This window comes from Sinocyclocheilus grahami, unplaced genomic scaffold (genome assembly GCF_001515645.1).
Source record: "Sinocyclocheilus grahami isolate Dianchi unplaced genomic scaffold, SAMN03320097.WGS_v1.1 scaffold229.1, whole genome shotgun sequence".
Classification (NCBI taxonomy): domain Eukaryota; kingdom Metazoa; phylum Chordata; class Actinopteri; order Cypriniformes; family Cyprinidae; genus Sinocyclocheilus; species Sinocyclocheilus grahami.
The window spans coordinates 736604-755217 of NW_015505408.1; the positions used below are offsets into that span (position 1 = coordinate 736604).

General features: G+C 37.1%; 1 protein-coding gene across 1 annotated transcript in view; it reads left to right on the forward strand.

Annotated features, from left to right (window-relative positions):
• Window positions 1–14299, forward strand: part of LOC107597162 (anoctamin-8-like) — a 32489-nt gene extending 18190 nt beyond the window's left edge. The window contains exons 9-17 of the mRNA XM_016288112.1: window positions 623–775; window positions 1327–1453; window positions 1730–1785; window positions 1877–1951; window positions 2885–3622; window positions 5521–5712; window positions 5821–5952; window positions 8214–8324; window positions 9464–14299. Coding sequence (XP_016143598.1) covers window positions 623–775; window positions 1327–1453; window positions 1730–1785; window positions 1877–1951; window positions 2885–3622; window positions 5521–5712; window positions 5821–5952; window positions 8214–8324; window positions 9464–10156 — 2277 coding nt within the window. The 3' untranslated portion in view covers window positions 10157–14299. The remainder of the gene's footprint in view (window positions 1–622; window positions 776–1326; window positions 1454–1729; window positions 1786–1876; window positions 1952–2884; window positions 3623–5520; window positions 5713–5820; window positions 5953–8213; window positions 8325–9463) is intronic.
• Window positions 14300–18614: the final 4315 nt, after the last annotated feature.

The following is an 18614-nucleotide window of genomic DNA, read 5'->3' on the forward strand; positions in this document are numbered from 1 at the left end:
TTTGGAAGTGAAAAAGACCGTATAATTTACAGTGAATAACCGTAAATTGACATTCCCAGAATTCCCTGTGTTACATTTCAAATTTGATGTTTTTTTGTTGAAATAACTGTTTCTTCTTAGTTTTTTCTTATCAGTTTTTTATATTAGGGTTGCGTGTTACACCTAATGTTGTTATAATGTTTATTGCATTATTTCAGTTTCATGTGAGTTACCGTGATGGTGTTTAGTGTTTGTGTGAATGACACTGCGCACCTTCTATATATGCTATTATTTAAAAGCTGCTTGTGATGGGCTTTGGTTCATCGTGTGACTTTCTCATCACCTCCTGCATTTGGTGGTTATCAGTGTATTACAAAGGTACAAAACAGATTTCAGTACTTCAAGAGGTTGGTATATTAACATTATTTCAGTTAATGAAATTACGGTATTTAACTGTAAATTTAAGTTAAAACCTAAAATGTTGCTACCGTATTTTTTATGGTAAAATTCCGGCAAACACAGCTGCCGTTTTTTTACCGTAAATTGTACGGATTTTTTTTTTACAGTGTCAGAATGACATCTGATGCATCTGAAAACACATCTTTTAAATGAGTTCTTCTCTCTCTCTTGCTCTTCGGGTCAGGGTGTGAAGCGGTGCAGTCCAGTGACGGGCTGTGAGGAGTTTTATTACCCACCGTGGAGGAGGAGAGTGTTCAGATGGCTGGTCAGCTTTCCTGTCTGTATATTATGTCTTTGCTTTGTATTTCTGGCCATGCTCGTCTGCTTTGAGCTTCAGGTGAGTTACACACTCTCTCACACACAAGTAAAGGCAAGGAGGTGATTAAAAATAATGAAAGATACCATGTTAATGAATAATAAATAAAAAAGGGAATTGTGACTTTTTATCTTGCATTTCTGACGCAATTATGAGAAAAAAGTAATAGTACAATTGCGAGATATAAACTCACAATTCTGATATTTTCTCACAGTTCTGAGTTCATATCTCACTTTTTTTTTCATATAATATATAACATATAATTGCAAGCTTATATTTCAGAGTTCAGACTTTTCTTCTCACAATTCACACTTTTTTCTTCCAGTTGAGAGTTTATAAGTCAAAATTGTGAGATATTAACTCAGAATGGCAAGAAAAAAATTCTGAATTGTGAGATAAATTTTTTTTTGTGTGAGATTACCTTTTTTATCCCATGGCAGAAATGGGCTTCCATATGTTTTACCGTAATATTTGATAAAAACAAAAGTAATATAATATAGATTTACATATTACTGAGTGCAAATAGAAAACAGTTCTTGTAATGTGAGTTGTAATGAAGTGATGTTTGGCAGGAATTTGTGATGGGGATTAAGGAGCTTCCACGTGTAGCAAGATTTATTCCTAAAATCATGTTGGCCATCACTGTGACGGCGTGTGATGAGGTGTACAGAAAGATTGCCTGCTGGCTAAATGACATGGGTGAGTCACAGGACATATGGGAGTTTATATCTGGTCATTTATCATTTGAAGTGTTTATGAACACTGTGCATTTATTATGCAACTCAGGAAATTTTGGTTTAAAGTTTGTCAGTAGTAGAAAGTAACAAGGTCGAAACGGATTGTGGTCTGGATTTTGGGAATACAGCCCTCCAGAAGCCAAACACAAGAGTGAGAAGGAGAAAGAAGATAAACACTGGCTAGCTGTTAGGCCCCTGTGAGGTGAATACTAATATCTGAATCTGTTGTTTCCCATAGAAAATTACAGACTCCAGAGTGCCTATGAGAACAATCTCATCATCAAAATGGTTCTTGTAAGTAACAAACAAACAAATAAATAACTTTTTGAACCTTGTCATAGCACTGTATTGGTTTTGTTCCTAAAATGTTCTCTTTCTTTCTCAGTTTCAGTTTGTAAATTCTTATCTCAGCCTTTTCTATATTGGATTCTACCTCAAAGACATGGAGCGTCTGAAAGAGGTGAGCGTCTCAGACTGGACCAGCTGAACATCTGCTTTACACTTCTTAGTAAAACCACACCACAGAAACATGAATCATCAAAGCGGCATGCATTCTTTTTAATTCCATAGTTTTTTCTTTCAGTCAAGGAATATTGTAATAAAATGCATTAAATGTAATTTAGATATGTACTAGGGGTGTAATGGATCTTGGTAAAAAAATTAAATAAATAAAAAACTAAATTAGACTCGTTAGGCTCTTAATGCATGGTTTTTCCTTCTGGAGCATCAGTGAGCATTTGAACCTTCTGTAATAGTTGCATATGAGTCCCTCAGTTGTCCTCAGTGTGAAAAGATGGATCTCAAAATCTTACAGTCATTGTTGGAAAGGGTTCAAATACACAAAAATGCTGGAAAACCAAAGAATTTGTGGAACCTGAAGGACTTTTCTGAAGAACAGCAGGCAGTTTAACTGTTCAGGACAAACAAGGGACTCATGAACAACTATCACTAAACAAAAAAACACAGCTGTAGATCATTCAGGTAACAACACAGTATTAAGAATCAAGGGGATGTAAACTTTTGAACAAGGTCATTTGTATAAATTCAACCATTATTTTCTCTTGTGGACTATATGTAAACATCTTTTGTTTGAAATATCTTATTCAGGTCAGTACTAAATAAACAATAACATGCATTTTGTATGATCCCTCTTGTTTTGGTACATTAATTAACATTTTGCAGATTCTGAAAACTTTTGACTTCAACTGTAAATATGTAAATGTATTTGTAGTAAACTTAGCATGAAATAAGTGTATTTCAAATGCATTTAAGTGTATTTATTTTTCACTAGGGTAGAGAGAGCTAGAATTTATTTAACATGGCAGTCAGAATGCACGTTAACCGAAGCATGCACAATTGGGATATTCATATCAATGTGTAACTGTTGCTGCAGATGCTGGCCACACTGCTGATTATCCGGCAGTTTGTGCAGAACATGAAGGAGGTCCTGCAGCCCTACCTGGCCGAGCGGCACCGATTGGGTGAGTTGACGCTGAGGGCCGTTTGGGAGCTGCTGGTGTCTGCACTGCTCAAGTACGGGCGACTCGCAGCAGGACGAGCCCAGGTCTCGCCCAGCGACCCCACCGTGCTCGGCTCAGGCCTGTGTGGGCCACAGATGGGGGAGGAGGGCCCTCAGGAGAGACGAGAACGCAAGTGTCTAAACGGTGGCTGCGGCGTCCTGGATGAGGATGTGGAGGAGGAGCCTGGCGAGAGGCACAGCGAAGAAGAGAATGAATCGGAGAGCCTCATCGATTGTGGCCTGAAGCTACGGAAGGTCAGCTTCATTGAGAAGGTAGAGCGCAAGTCTGCCAGCTGCGTCAGCCCGGTGGACGACAGCTTCATGGAGGAGGGAAGCCCCACCATGGTGGAGAGGGGCATGGATCCCGCCTCGGTTTTCGAGATGTGCGATGATGAGGATGAAAACGGGGCTCCGGAGATGAAGGAGCTGACAACCGAGCCGCTGCCTGCGGGAGCGGAGAACAGCACTTCAGTCAGGCTCAGGAAGAGGGGACGGAGCTTAGAGAGGGCTGACAGTAAGACCAAGAGAGATTCGTGGATGGATCCTCCTGAGGTGCAAGAGACCAACACGCTAACACAGGCCGAGATGGAGAGCTGCATGCAAAAGTACCAGGTCAGAAGACACCCAATACGTACAGTGGTGGCCAAAATGATTAGAACACTAGTATTTGCCACAGTTCTTCTGGATTTAGTCTGTCTCGGTCTGTTCTGTTTCTTCATCAGATCTCTGTGTGGACAGTTGTCAAACAAAAATCTCACTGGATTATTACAATTAATGGCAAAATGAATGTTTGGAAATGTAAACTGATATTTCCTACACTACAGCAAAAGATAGAAATAACTGACTTAAAACCATTTTTTAGCTGGTGAAAATACTAGTGTTCTAATCATTTTGGCCACCACTGTACTACTTATATTTTTGTTTCATTTTTTTAAAGGGGTCATATGATGCTGCTAAAAAGAACATTATTTTGTGTATTTGGTGTAATGAAATGTGTTTATGCGGTTTAAAGTAAAAAAAATACATTATTTTCCACATACTGTACATTATTGTTTCTCCTCTATGCCCCGCCTTTCTGAAACGCATCGATTTTTACAAAGTTCATCGGTCTGAAAAAGCAAGGTGTGCTGTGATTGGCCAGCTATCCAATGCGTTGTGATTGGCCGAATACCTCAAGCGTGAGACGGAAATGTTACGCCCCTCACATACTGTTGATGCCGTGTCCCGGCCGGAGCGACGAGATAAAAACATTAAAACCCATTACAAACGAGGCATTTGTTGCATCCAGTGGGGACATAATTACTGATTATAATGACTTATACTGTCTTTTTACGCATTGCGTTGCATTGCATCGCGCCGCGTAAACATAAAACTCTGTCTGCATTTGTGATCAGACCCAAACAAAGTAGTTTCGCTTTCACAACGAAGCACACAGCGTCTTCACGACATGGCTGCAGCGTCAACAAAACTACAGCGAAAATAAAAGTTGTGCCTTCTTTCTTTGCATGAACATTTGGGCGGCGTTATGCAAATCTTCCCACATAGTGAGGTAGATATGTGGGGGCGTGTTAGAACGAGCCGTTTTAGGTAGGTGTGGCTGACTCTGAACTTTTATAAAGAATATATAAAGAATCTTATCTTTATCTTTATACATAAAGAATATCTCTTTGGATTTGAGACTTTAGTCTTTGCAACTTTACAGATCTTCTTTATGCACCAAGAGCTTGTAACACTCTAAAGAGAAAGGAAAAATTTAAATCGCATCATATGACCCCTTTAATGTAAAAACAATAAGATTTTTTTTTTTAATTGTTTAAAGCTGCATTCCGTAACTTTTTTTGGCGATTTATTGTAAAACTCTTTTTTTCAGTTGGTCAGAATGAAACTGGCATACATTTTTTTTACTTGTTTTTTGCATTGTAAAAATAAATAAGAAATAAATCGAATAAATTCTGTTCTTTAGAACTTTATGTGAAAAGCTTGAAATATGAACTTGAAAAAAAATCATCATGGATCCACAAAAATATGAAGCAACACAACTGTTTTCCACATTGATAATAATCAGAAATGTTTCTTGAGCAGCAAATCAGCATATTAGAATGATTTCTGAAGATCATGTGACACTGAAGACTGAAGTAATGATGCTGAAAATTCAGCTTTAATCACAGAAATAAATGACATTTCAAAATATATTCACATTGAAACAACTTATTTTTAACTGTAATACTATTTCACAATATTACTGTTACTATTAATGTTTTTACTGTATTGTGAACATGAGACTTTTTTTCAAAACTTTTCAGTAGTGTAAAATATAATTTCTATAATATTTTAGTAATATTTAAAACGGAACACAATGGCTTCCAGTTGAAGTGCTCTTTCGCAAATGTCTCTGTGATGTACTTGTGTTCTAGATTATGGGTGTTCTACTACCTCAGGCAGGCAGATCCTTCTGACTGACATACTTTCTCTAAACCTCTAAAACAAAATGTCCCTAAACTGCTTTCCAGGACACTTTTCAGGACTACCAGGAGATGTTTGTTCAGTTTGGATATGTGGTGCTCTTTTCCTCTGCCTTCCCATTGGCCGCCATGTGTGCCCTCATTAACAATATCATTGAGATCCGGAGCAACGCATTTAAACTATGCACCAGCCTCCAGAGACCCTTCGGCCTGAGGGTGGGGAGCATTGGGCAGTGGCAGGTTAGACTACACTCAGTACTCCGAAAATCATTATAATACTCATCTGATGCTGTTCTAAGTGTGTCTTCATACAACGAGGTTGTGTAAAAGTCCTGTATCATTGCACAGACAGTGATGGAAGCCATGGGTCTGATTGCCATCATAGTGAACTGCTATCTGATTGGTCAGTGTGGGCAGCTACAGAGACTGTTTCCCTGGCTTAGTCCTGAGATGGCCATTATCTCCATCGTCATCCTAGAGGTACGTACACACCAGTGCTATTTTACTATCATTGAGATACTATTAATGTTACTATTGTTTTTATTAATATTTTGAATCAGTTTTTATTATTTTCTGTTTTCCTTAAATATGTACAGTACACTCATATGTTATGTAAACAAAATGATTTTGGATTTTGGATTAATCGCGATTAATTGTTTGACAGCACTAGAAAACGAAATTTTCTAAATAAGAAACTAAAACTGCCAGTAGGTGATCTTAATGAATAAGTCATTGAGTCATTCATTCATTCATTCATTCAATCAATTCGTTCAACTGATTGATTCATTCAGGAATGAAGTAAATTACTCTCTTTACTCTCTTTATAATCGGCCATTGAATCATTGGTTCACTCAGTTCGTTCAAAACGCAGATTCATTCAGAAATGTTGCTTGAAGATGCACAACAGTTCTGCTGTGGCTTTAGTTTATATTTGCATTGGCAAAACTGAGCGAAAACACACAATATTCTGTCTAAAATATAACACCACATTAAAGGGATAGTTCACCCAAAAATGAAAATTTGATGTTTATCTGCTTACCCCCAGGGCATCCAAGATGTAGGTGACTTTGTTTCTTCAGTAGAACCCAAACGAAGATTTTTAACTCAAATCGTTGCAGTCTGTCAGTCTTATAATGGAAGTGAATGGGAATCACGGCTTTGAGAGTAAAAAAAAACATACACAAACAAAACCAAATTAAACCCTGCGACTCGTGACGATACATTGATGTGTAAAGACACGAAATAATCTGTGCAAGAAACTGAACAGTATTTATATAGTTTTTTTACCTCTGATGCACTGCAATGTCTGAACTGTCCTGAGCGCGTCCTGAACGCGTCCTCGACAGCCGGCACATGACGCGTCTTCTTCTTCTTCTTCTTGCTTTACGGTGGATTGCAGACTTATAAGTCAAGTCAAGTCAAGTCACCTTTATTTATATAGCGCAAGTAAAACTAGCAATGAGATACAGCCTTGGTCTGACGCAAGAAGCAAGTCATTTGTAATTTTAACAAGTGCAGCTTCTTTGCTATGGCGGGGCCTGAAACCTGACTGAAATTCTTCATAGAGATCATTTTTTTGCAGGAAGGAGCACAATTGAGCAGACACAACTTTTTCTAAAATTTTAGACATAAAAGGAAGATTTGAGATGGGTAATGCACTTATAAGTGCATTACCACCACCTATCTCTCAAATGGACCATTGACACTCCCAATTAAGATTGTAGATAGGGTGTCAATGATCCATTTTAGAGATAGGAGGCGGTAATGCACTTATAAGTCTTTTCTTTGTGTATGTTTTTTTTTACTCTCAAAGCCGTGATTCCCATTCACTTCCATTATAAGACTGACAGACTGCAACGGTTTGAGTTAAAAATCTCTGTTTGTGTTCTACTGAAGAAACAAAGTCACCTACATCTTGGATGCCCTGGGGGTAAGCAGATAAACATCAAATTTTCATTTTTGGGTGAACTATCCCTTTAAGTTCTTATTTATTGAACTGTTGTATAAAATCAATATCACATTTGCATCCATGCTATTTGGGACAAAAACAGCACTCGTTGCTCGTGTGATATTGCTTAGCAATAGAATATATGAAAGAAATATGAGACAAACTTTGATGAGAAAAAAACTTTTTCTTGAATGTTCACAGTCAGAACAAAGAAACAAATGACAAGCACTAGATCAAATAAACAGAATAAATATACAAATGAAGTAAACAGTGCTTAAAATTGTTCAAATTGTTAAAGTCTGTCTAACAGTATTCAGGTAAGAAATACTACAGAAATCTAAATAAAGTGATCAAATGTAAAATGCAACACTGTATGAATGAACTGTTTACATGCGGTTAAGACAATTCAGAGTCTATGCCTATTATACACTACATGATTTTCTGTGTGAGATTTGTCAGTTCTGGCTGTTCAAAATAGGCAGCCTGGCTCGACTTCAGTAAGAAAAAGAAAAGCTCCTTTCTGACCGTCTGCTTCCTCGGTGAATCACATCAGAATAGCATTGTCATTCACACTCACTTTAAACATGTTATCATTGACACTTTCTATGCTTCCGGTACAATCATAAAGCATACCTATATTCAGTTCTCAAACAATGCTAGTAAGTTCGAAGTTCCTTCTGAACTGACCTCATTCACTTTATATGATTTGCTGTTGTATTGCTAGGACTTGTTGTTTTCAGTTTCTTGTCTAACACATAAGACTTTTACTTTCTCTCTTTCCTCTCATGAGCAGCACTTTGCAGTACTATTAAAGTATATCATTCATGTGGCAATACCAGACATCCCCAGCTGGGTCGGAGAGGAAATGGCCAAGCTGGAGTTTCAGCGCAAAGAGGCGTTTAAGGTAGTACCCCATCCACCGCTGACCGAAACCATATTTAGGAAACTGAACATTATAAATGCTGGGGTATATATACTCTTTTGACTTGAACCAGTCTGCAACCACCCTGCATAAAAACACACTAAAACACAGTAAACACCTAAAAGACTACATAGCAAGATCCTGACAACTCTCAACTCTTTAGTATTAGAGTTAATTTCATGAACATAAAATAAAAAAATTCAATAAAACAGCAACCAGTATTGAAATCAGCCAATGTTTGTTTTTAAAAAATTTTAAAATCAGCATCTGAATCGGCCATAAAACGTCCTGATGCATGCATCACTAATTAAAATACTAAATAAAAGGCCTCAAATTGGAAGTACAATCTGGGCTGTCTTTTTCTATCAAATCTTCTATAGGTAGGGGATCATGGGCTTAAAAAGATTGGTGATCACTGGTTTAAAAAAATTTATAAAACTCTCTATATCCAAAATAGCTTTTTCCCCACAGAAAAAAAAGTTCTATTAACCAACATTAATAATCATTATTACATAATCAAAAGCAATAATCAAAAATAATGATTTTGTCATGATTTTGCATAAAGAGTCTCTGAAAATGAACTCAAATGCCATGTAAGATGCAGCTTCTGTTCCACCTCTGCAGTGTAATGTTGATGTTTTGACATTTTGATTGGTAGCGGTATATGGTGTTATGATTAACTGAAGTGACTGGTTACATTTAAGTGTTCGAAAAAAACAAACAAACAGATACATTTATTAAGGTGCGTAATAGTGTATAATAGGCATAGACTCGTCTTAATATACTTGTCTTATTTGAATGTAAACAGTTCAATCATACATTGTTGCATTTTAAATGTATCTATTTTTTTCAAACGCTTAAAGTTAACCAGTCACTTCAATCAATCATAAAACTATATACTGTTACCAATCAAAAATCTTGCACTTAATAAGGTAATTATAAAAAATGCCCTTTGAAAGGTAAAATAAATGTTCCTGGAAATCAGTTCCAGGGGGCAAATATTGCCCCTTACCGGAAAATATAATTTCTGTATATAGACTGGTTAATTGTAAGCATTTAAAAAAAAATCATTAGCATTCTGACAGCAGCTGGATTCATTGCTGTTGTACATGTGTTTTCAGAAGCATGAGCGTCAGGCACAGCAGCATTTCCAGGAGCAGCAAAGGAGAAAGCGTGAGGATGAGGAGCGCCAGCGGCAGGCGGAGTATCAAGCCCGGCGTGATCGAGACGACGGCCGCTCGGACTCTTCGGGTGGCGACCACCACCATGACAAGAGCCACAGTGGCAAATCCAGACCGGGGGGTGGGGGAGGCGCTTCTGGGGGAGAGAAACCCAAACGTCCCAGCTCGCTTCTTGGAAACAACAATGTCATGAAACTGAAGCAGATCATCCCTCTACAGAACAAGTTTTCTTCCGGCACAGCCCGTTCCCCACAGTCACCCACGGGTAGCGAACCCAAGCTACCGGGTTTCCTTAGTTTTAAGTTCCTAAAGTCTCCTGAGAACAAGAAGGAGGCAGCAATGGCTTCCGCTAATGCGGCGCCAGCTCCTCCAGTCCAGGAGAGAGTGGAAAGGTCCCAATCACCCAACAAGTCCTTCAATCCTGGGAAACTCTTTAACTTTGGGAAATCAGAGGGAGGGGCATGTGTAAATGGGGCACAACTTTCAAAACCAGGGGATGGGGGACAGGTGCAGGACAAGCCTCCAACAAAGTCCGACCTCAACGGGGTCCCGGACGAAATCCCATCCCCTTGTGGAGAGAATGGTGAGAATGCATCCTCATCCGATGCTGATCCATCAGGCTCTAAGATGTAACACGAAAAAAAAAGTTTAAAAAAAACAGTGTGAGAAAATACTTAGTAACATTGAGGGCAGGAGAGTGGGGATGTTTTTTGAGGCTGTGCAAGACCTGGAAGCTGTTAACTTAAAGACATAATGGGGAATTCACTAAAAGCCCAGGTGTACTTCATTTTCCACGTTCTGCTACGTCTAGCGCACAATTGTGCGTGCAAGTGTGCTCTGTTGACACTGAACATAGATGGACATGTTTGGTGCGTGCGCCACCTAGTGGACTTTTATTTTTGAGTGCTGAAATCACACATGCACTGTTGTACGTGCACAAATTCAAAAATTGGCCTGCAAGTGGATGGCGTACACGGCAAATAACGAAAATTGTCATGTGGACTGTTCGCAAGCCAGAGCGGAACACAGACTAGGGAGGTTTTCGAATACAATGGGTCGACAGATGAGCGTTGTGTATTTGCACGTGTTGCGTGCTTTGTTTTAGCACCCGATTCAGGTAATGGTCGCCACAAGAGGTCAACCGATAGTGGATTTTACCGATAACCGATAACAGATTAATCAACCAATAGTTTTTAAAATGGATACTGCATGAAAACAAACAACACTCCAAATAAAATAGTGCTGAGCTTTATTGCAAAAAAAACAGTAACGAATCATGAATATGTACTGTACTTTTTAAATTATATATAAAACAATGATTTGGGTCAAATATAATGTAATTGGAAAAACCCCTTTATACTGACGATAAAAACTGAATTGGGATCCGTTTCTGATTTGTTTATATGTTTCTGCCAGCTACATGAACATATCAGTTTGCTTTCTCACATCACTAGTTTTAAATATGCAACTTTGCTGGCTAACAAATGCATAAAAGTGACCAGCTGGATGTGAGTAATGCAAATAGATGGTAACAGCCGTGACATTAAACATTTGGGTCAAAGTTTGTCACATTGTTTTACCGCTTGAGGCACTATTAAAGTTAGCATTCTCTCAGCCTTGATGGCAACCATACTGCTGTTCTTTCTCTACTATTGTGGCATATAATCAAACCATTAATTGCTTTATAATGATATAAAACATATACTGTAGTGTGGTGTATGCATAGTGTTTTGTTGTCTGTTTTAAATCGTCATCTGAAGTGTCCCGCTCTGTGCAGCGTTCAGTCTCACATGTCAAAACAAACAGCACATGGTTCGCCTCTAGAGGCCGCTCTCCTTCTGTATAATGACAGTGAATCTTTTCAGCCACTCCAGCAAACAGATCCAACTTGGAAAATGGCATGGATTTATGCCGATAACTGATTGTTCCACCAACTGACTATCGGTGCCGATTAATCGGTAAAATCTGCAAAGATCAGTTGGCCTCTCGTCGCCACAAATTTAATGCTGAGGGTTCTTGCGCCTTATTTCCAGACAATAGCTGACAGACAGCAAGCAGCAAAATGTTAACAACCTTTGCCAATTTGCCGCATTTTATAATGCACTTCATTTGCATAGAAAGTAAGTTGACAACAACGATGACTCCGTAATTTAAGTACGCATGGCGTAGTGCAGTATCGGCGCATATACAACTTGGTTAAGTTGGATTGCGGCTGGTAAATGACGCATGGTTTCGTGCAGAAACGCTACACGCTACAGTGGTACAACTGTTTAGTGAATTTACCCCATAATGGTTAATGCTTCGCTATATTTCAGAAAAAAACTTTGCAGAAAATACCCCCCTCCATACATACGCACACTTATTCACACACACATTGCCTTTTCTGCAACCCAAATAGGAATGCATGAGCTGCATTTCTGACGGTTTTTAAAGTGCAATGTTTAATTACTAGTCTGATAATTGTAACATTTTATTGGGTTGCCGGTAGAGAAAAAAAATGGAAGACAGTTACCGCACATTTTATACCAATCTCACAGTATGACCTCCAAAATACCCGAACAACTATAATCTCACAAGCAGCAGTTCCAACTATGGGTGATGAAAACTTTTGTATGTGTTTAAAACAGTTGGTTTAGTAGAGCAATAGCAAACAAGCAAAAACTACTGGTGGTCTAGTACATCCATACTGAATAATATGCCCCGAATGGCATTATAAATGCCATAATTAATATAATTAATGTTAATTAATAAGTGAAAATCAATAATGAAACAAATGCAAAGGGGTGTGTGATGTTGATTATTTATTGGTCTGAAATTCATATATACATTTCACACTTTTCTGAAGAGCTGTTCACAAAGGCAGCAGGATACCTGTCAAGAAAACTGCTGCCATCTCCTGAATTTGATGGTCATCTTCACATTGCATTGCCACAGTATCCTTATCATTATAGCTCTGTTTAGAACCTTCAAGCTGATATGTTACCTATAGTGCAGACTTTAACCCTTCTTAATTACATCACATCAGATTGGAAACTACGCTAAACTGTAAGCAAGATAGTGTTAAAACATTTTATACACCTCCAGTCAAACGTTTGGATGCACCGAAAAACCTTTAGGTTACTGCTTAAATGCTTCAAATTAGTTTTCAAGACGTTGAAAGAGCTTAAATATACAGTAGTTTAACATTTTGTTCGCTACAAAAATCATATACATTATGTATATGAATTATATGTATATGCATAAATTTGCATACTCCCATTTGCATTATTTCATAGTTTTGATGGCTTTCCTATTTTCTAAAAATTTGGAAATGTGTTTCCAAACTGTTGGCTGTAATGATTAGATAATTAAATATTAATGAATCATTATCCTGCAAGCCCATGTAAGCAGCCTCATCACATACGAATATTGTATTTTGTATTAATACACTACTGAAATAATCCACTGTCACTACTATTAATCTACATGTTGCCAATTTTAATTTATTCATGCCTACCCGTGTTTGTTTATTTCGTTTTTTTACTGAAGCAAAAGTAATATTTGCCTCCTCTTTGCACATTATTTTAGTGTAGATTTGGAAATGGGAAGGAAGACGTAAATGTTTCTCTCTGTCTGTAGAGGCAGTTTGAATGTGTGTTTTTCAAAGAACTTCTTTGAATGACTCAGTTTGTCCTGAGCAACTAAAGGGAGGGTCTTATCTTAACACACTGCTCAGTTGTTGCTGTCAAAACCCATTACAGAAGTCACAATGTCACACTCTTTGAAGGGATCCTATGAAGCAGTTGAATCTGTGTAAAGCTGTTTATATTCCAGCGTAAGGTCATGACGAAACAAGAGGTGCCTCAAGGCATGGAATATATAAAATTTTTACTTTTAAGTTTATAGAAAACAAAACAAACTATGCATTTAGTTCTTTATTTGGTTGACAAGATTTGCTGAACAGACGTTGTTGCAATAATATTTTGGCCTGAATGGTAATTTTAATCTGTTTTATGTTCTAAATTTGTCTAATACACGTTTACCAAGCCATTGATTATGGTTAGAGATCAGTTTTCAATTCATTTCATTGACAAATGCATCCATTACTACTACAGCAACCAGCAACAATATACTTCCTTTGGGCCTTTTTTCACCAGATATTAATTTGACTTCACAAAATATTAAATTGCATTATTATATTATTATATCCAATATGCATTGCATATGCAAAAATTTCATTTGATTATAAAATAATTTCTGTTTCGTGAAATGGTTGGATGTGTTACATTTTCAGTGTTAAAAAGAATAAAACATATTGGTCCCTGCATTTATATAATGAGGTATCTGTCACCTAAAATAGATTTTGTCTTTTATTTTGCGTGATATTCCCTTGATGGAGTCTCTGACTGTAAAAATGTCTGTGATTATAAATAGCCAGAAGAAGTCAATAACTGGTGTAGAATTGGAAGTGTTTGTTAGTAAGAGGAGTTTTGTTGGTCGCTTTCTTTTTGAACTGAACTCTGCAATATGATAGATCATAGTCATTTCTGTATCATTCATCCACATCATGTAGTCAGACCATCGGCTCTGGCCTAATAACATTCACGTTTCTGTTATTGTTGTTTAATTTAATGATTTGAGTAGTTAAGCTACCGATAGCTGGAAGCATTACGAGGCTGCATAGACTTGTTGTCTAAGAACTGCTTTACATTGGGTCTAACTGTGAAATATGAACTGATTGTGATGAGGAGCCACAGAGTTCCCTCTCTGACGGCAACCTCACAAACCTATCATGAGCTCTTCCAATGTTCCACTGTAAAACTTTTCTTTATTAAAGAAACAATATTAGGGAGTGGGATTATTTCTTTCTTTTATTTTGTCATATTTTTGTAAGAACTGAAATGGGATAATAAACAGATTTAAATTTATTGTTTTTCTGAGTTTTCTTTCAGTTAGAAAGTCATTTATTCTAATATACCGCTTTAATATTTTCAACACACTCTCATAATTCATAGCTATTTTACGTTTTGGGAAATTGGTGGCCAATTCATATGAATTTTCTTTAAGAATATGAATTTAGTTAACTAAAAAAATGAATTAAAAAATAAATAAATAAAAACAATAACATAAAAAAAAAAAGTATATATATATATGAACTGAAATAAAAATGAATCAACAAAATTAACAAAACATAAAATGAACCAGAAAATATCAAAATAAAAACCTATTTTAAAATATTAATATTAACTAAAATAGTATCTCTGATACTACAATTCATGATATGTTTTTTATTATGTTACAGGTCAGTTTGACCCATTGAATTGTTGGAAAACTTGTTCATGATGTTTTTCTTGAAATTTTAGAAAATTTTGAAAACTCTTTTTCATTTAGGGGCATACATAAGTGTTGACACTGATGACTTGTGGAATTGGCAGAATTTTGTTTTTTCAATTCTGTTTTTATTGTTATTGTTATATAGAGAATAAAATGTTCCCACCCCGACATGTATCATTAAAAAAACACTAAATAAGCAATTATAGAAATGAATAATGAAATAAATAAATACAAAATATTGATATATACAGGTTGAAGTATGACAACATACCCTTAAAAAATAAAATAAATAATTTCACGTTTAATTTCAAATTACAGTCATCACAACTTTATCTAAAAATTACCAAATTGTACAAAAGGGGACCATATCTTAGAAATAATTTATTTTACAATGATGTTTGTGAGAAAATTTGACCATCATATTTTATTGTTAAAAGCAGCTGCAGAGATCCCAAATTTTATTTTATTTTCAATTTCTCAACTACCCTCTTAGGGTATTTACATTTATTTGCTTGATGCATTTGGTTTATCTGAAGAAACTTACACTGCACTGAAGGCACATTTTTATCAGTTCATGCATGTTTAGTATCACACCCATGGTCTTAGCATTACTACTGCTATGCTGTACTGTTTGAGCTTCAGGAAAACAGAAGAAGTACTTTTCCAAACTTATGTTTAAATGTTAAAAATTAGTTATGATATTGTTTAAAATATTCACAGTTTATAAAAAACATAGTGGTTATATATTATGTGAATTGAAGAAAATGTTTATGATCAGTTGGATTGAATCTGACCCTCATATTCATAAAATCTTACCCAATTTTTTAACCAATGAAGAGAATCAAGTACTGTATATTATTAGACTCATTAAAATTGCGCTACCATAAAAATATTTAAATAAAATAAAAAAGCAGTGTGAAAAACAATTTAATTTTCAGTAATGTACACATTTATTTATTTACTTATTAATGTATTTATTTGTTTATTTGAATTTTTTATTTTATTTCTTAATTTGATAGCTGTTTTTAATACCAGATGCAATTTTTGTTAATATTTTTAATTAGATTTTATTTCATATATATACTGTATGTTCTACTTTCATGTTAATTTCAGTTAAAAGTTTAGTAATTATGTTGTGTTTTTGTTATTTTATTAAATTTTTAAATGTCTATATAGTTTTTATTCATTTGTATTTTAAAGGGGTCATATGATTTTGCTAAAAAGAACATTGTTATTTTGTGTATTTGGTGCAATGAAATGTGTTTATGCGGTTTAAGGTTCAAAAACACATTATTTTCCACATACTGTATATTATTGTTTCTCCTCTATGCCCCGCCTTTCTGAAACGCGTCAATTTTTACAAAGCTCATCGTTCTGAAAAGCGAGGTGTGCTCTGATTGGCCAGCTATCCAGTGCATTGTGATTGGCCGGATACCTCAAGCGTGAGACGGAAATGTAATCACATACTGTTGATGCCGTGTCCGGCCGGAGCGACGAGATAAAAACATTAAAACCCATTACAAACGAGGCATTTGTTGCATCCAGTGGGGACATAATTACTGATTATAATGACTTATACTGTATTTTTACGCATTGCATTGCGTTGCATTGTAAACATAAAACCATGTCTGCATTTGTGATCAGAGAAATGACAAACAACAAGCGCTACTCTACACTGCTCAAAACTCGCGTTTGAATCGTCAGTGGCAAATTCTTTAAATATAAAAAACGTACTTACAGTCTGTGAGTCAGAACAGCCGGCATTGTAGTCTACTCTCCCAGGATCAGGAAACAGTCCTCCATAAAATGTGCTGCACACATCTGAATATTTGGGTTGAAGTGTTCTGGAACAGTGTTGAAAATACAACTTAACCACTGATTTCTAGTCGTGTCCTCTTTTGTCAGGCCAAACAAAGTAGTTTCACTTTCACAACGAAACACACAGCGTCACACACGGCGGCCTTGAGTGAGCGGCGGCCGGCGGATTCGACGAAGGAGCTGCTGGCGGGATTGTGATCCACAGCGCGAAGTTGATGTATTTCCTCAGCGACCAGCACGGATCAGCTCTAGGCATGACGAAGCGGATAGCGTCCTCTTTTGGAAGACCAAACAACACAAACGAAGCACACAGCGTCTCCACGACATGGCGGCGGCGGCAGCAACAAAACTACAGCGAGAATAAAAGTTATGCCTTTCTTTGCGTGAACATTTGGGCGGCGTTATGCAAATCTTCCCACATAGTGAGGTAGGTATGTAGGGGGGTGTTAGAACGAGCCGTTTTAGGTAGGCATGGCTGACTCTTAACTTTTATAAAGAATATCTCTTTGGATTTGAGACTTTAGTCTTTGCAACTTTACAGATCTTCTTTATGCACCAAGAGCTTGTAGCACTTCAAAGAGAAAGGAAAAATTTAAATCGCATCATATGACCCCTTTAAACTAGGCTAAATGAAAATGAGAAATGTTGACATGTTAATCTGAAATTTAATTAATAAAAACGTATTTTTATAAGTTTAGTTTTAGTTTCAGATTACTGTAATAACCCTGATTGGCTTGAACAGCTGTGTTTAATGCCAGGTTCTTTTTATAGATTTTATAGCAACAACCATGGCTACTGTATTTTGAAGGACATTACGGTTACCATGGTAAAGACTTTGTAAAGACGTGATTTGGTACTATACACACCACGCATGACAGAAAATTACAGCACACACACACACAGAGAGAGAGAGAGACACACACACACACACACACACACACAGAGAGAGAGAGAGAGAGACACACACACAGAGAGAGAGAGAGAGAGAGACACACACACAGAGAGAGAGAGAGACACACACACAGAGAGAGAGAGAGAGAGAGAGAGACACACACGGAGAGACAGAGAGAGAGAAAGAGACACACACACACAGAGAGAGAGAGAGACACACACACACACAGAGAGAGAGAGAACAGAAGAGAGTCTACAGCAGAGCCTAGACATCCTGCACAAGTTCTGTCAGACCTGGGCCCTGACGATTAATCCTAACAAAACTAAAGTACTAACATTCCAGAAAAGACCCAGAGTTCAGGGAGAGACACAGCTTCACCCTTGGTATGACCAAAATTGAAAATGTCACAAACTATACATACCTCGGGCTGAAGATAAATGCAACGGGCAAGCTAAATTTGGCTGTGAATGAACTGAAAGAGAAAGCAAGAAGGGCCTTTTATGCCATCAAAACATCTATCCAAATTGAAATGCCAATAAGAATCTGGCTCAAAATATCCCAATCAGTCCTAGAACCTATTGCATTATATGGCAGTGAAGTGTGGAGTCCTCTCCTAAATCACCAATTTGAAAAATGGGACAAAAATCCGATTGAAGCACTGCATGCTGAGTTCTGTAAGAGTACAGAGGAGCACACCGAATGCACACACACACACACAAACACCACACACACACACACACACAAACACCACACACCACACCGAAGAGAGAGAGAGCGAGAGAGACACAGACACAGACATACACACACACAGAGAGAGAGAGAGAGAGAGAGACACACACAGACAGAGAGAGAGACACACACACACAGAGAGAGATGGAGAGAGTAAGAGAGAGAGAGAGAGACACACACACACACACAGAGAGAGAGAGAGAGCGAGACGCTAGTCGCTAGTCAGTCGGTATCTGTGAGATCTATAACGTCAGCTGCTGTATATTTGTGTTCACGCGTATTTCTGTGTTTTAGTGTCGTATTCAGTAGTACGAGTGAGTGTTACCGGCTTCAAATCTC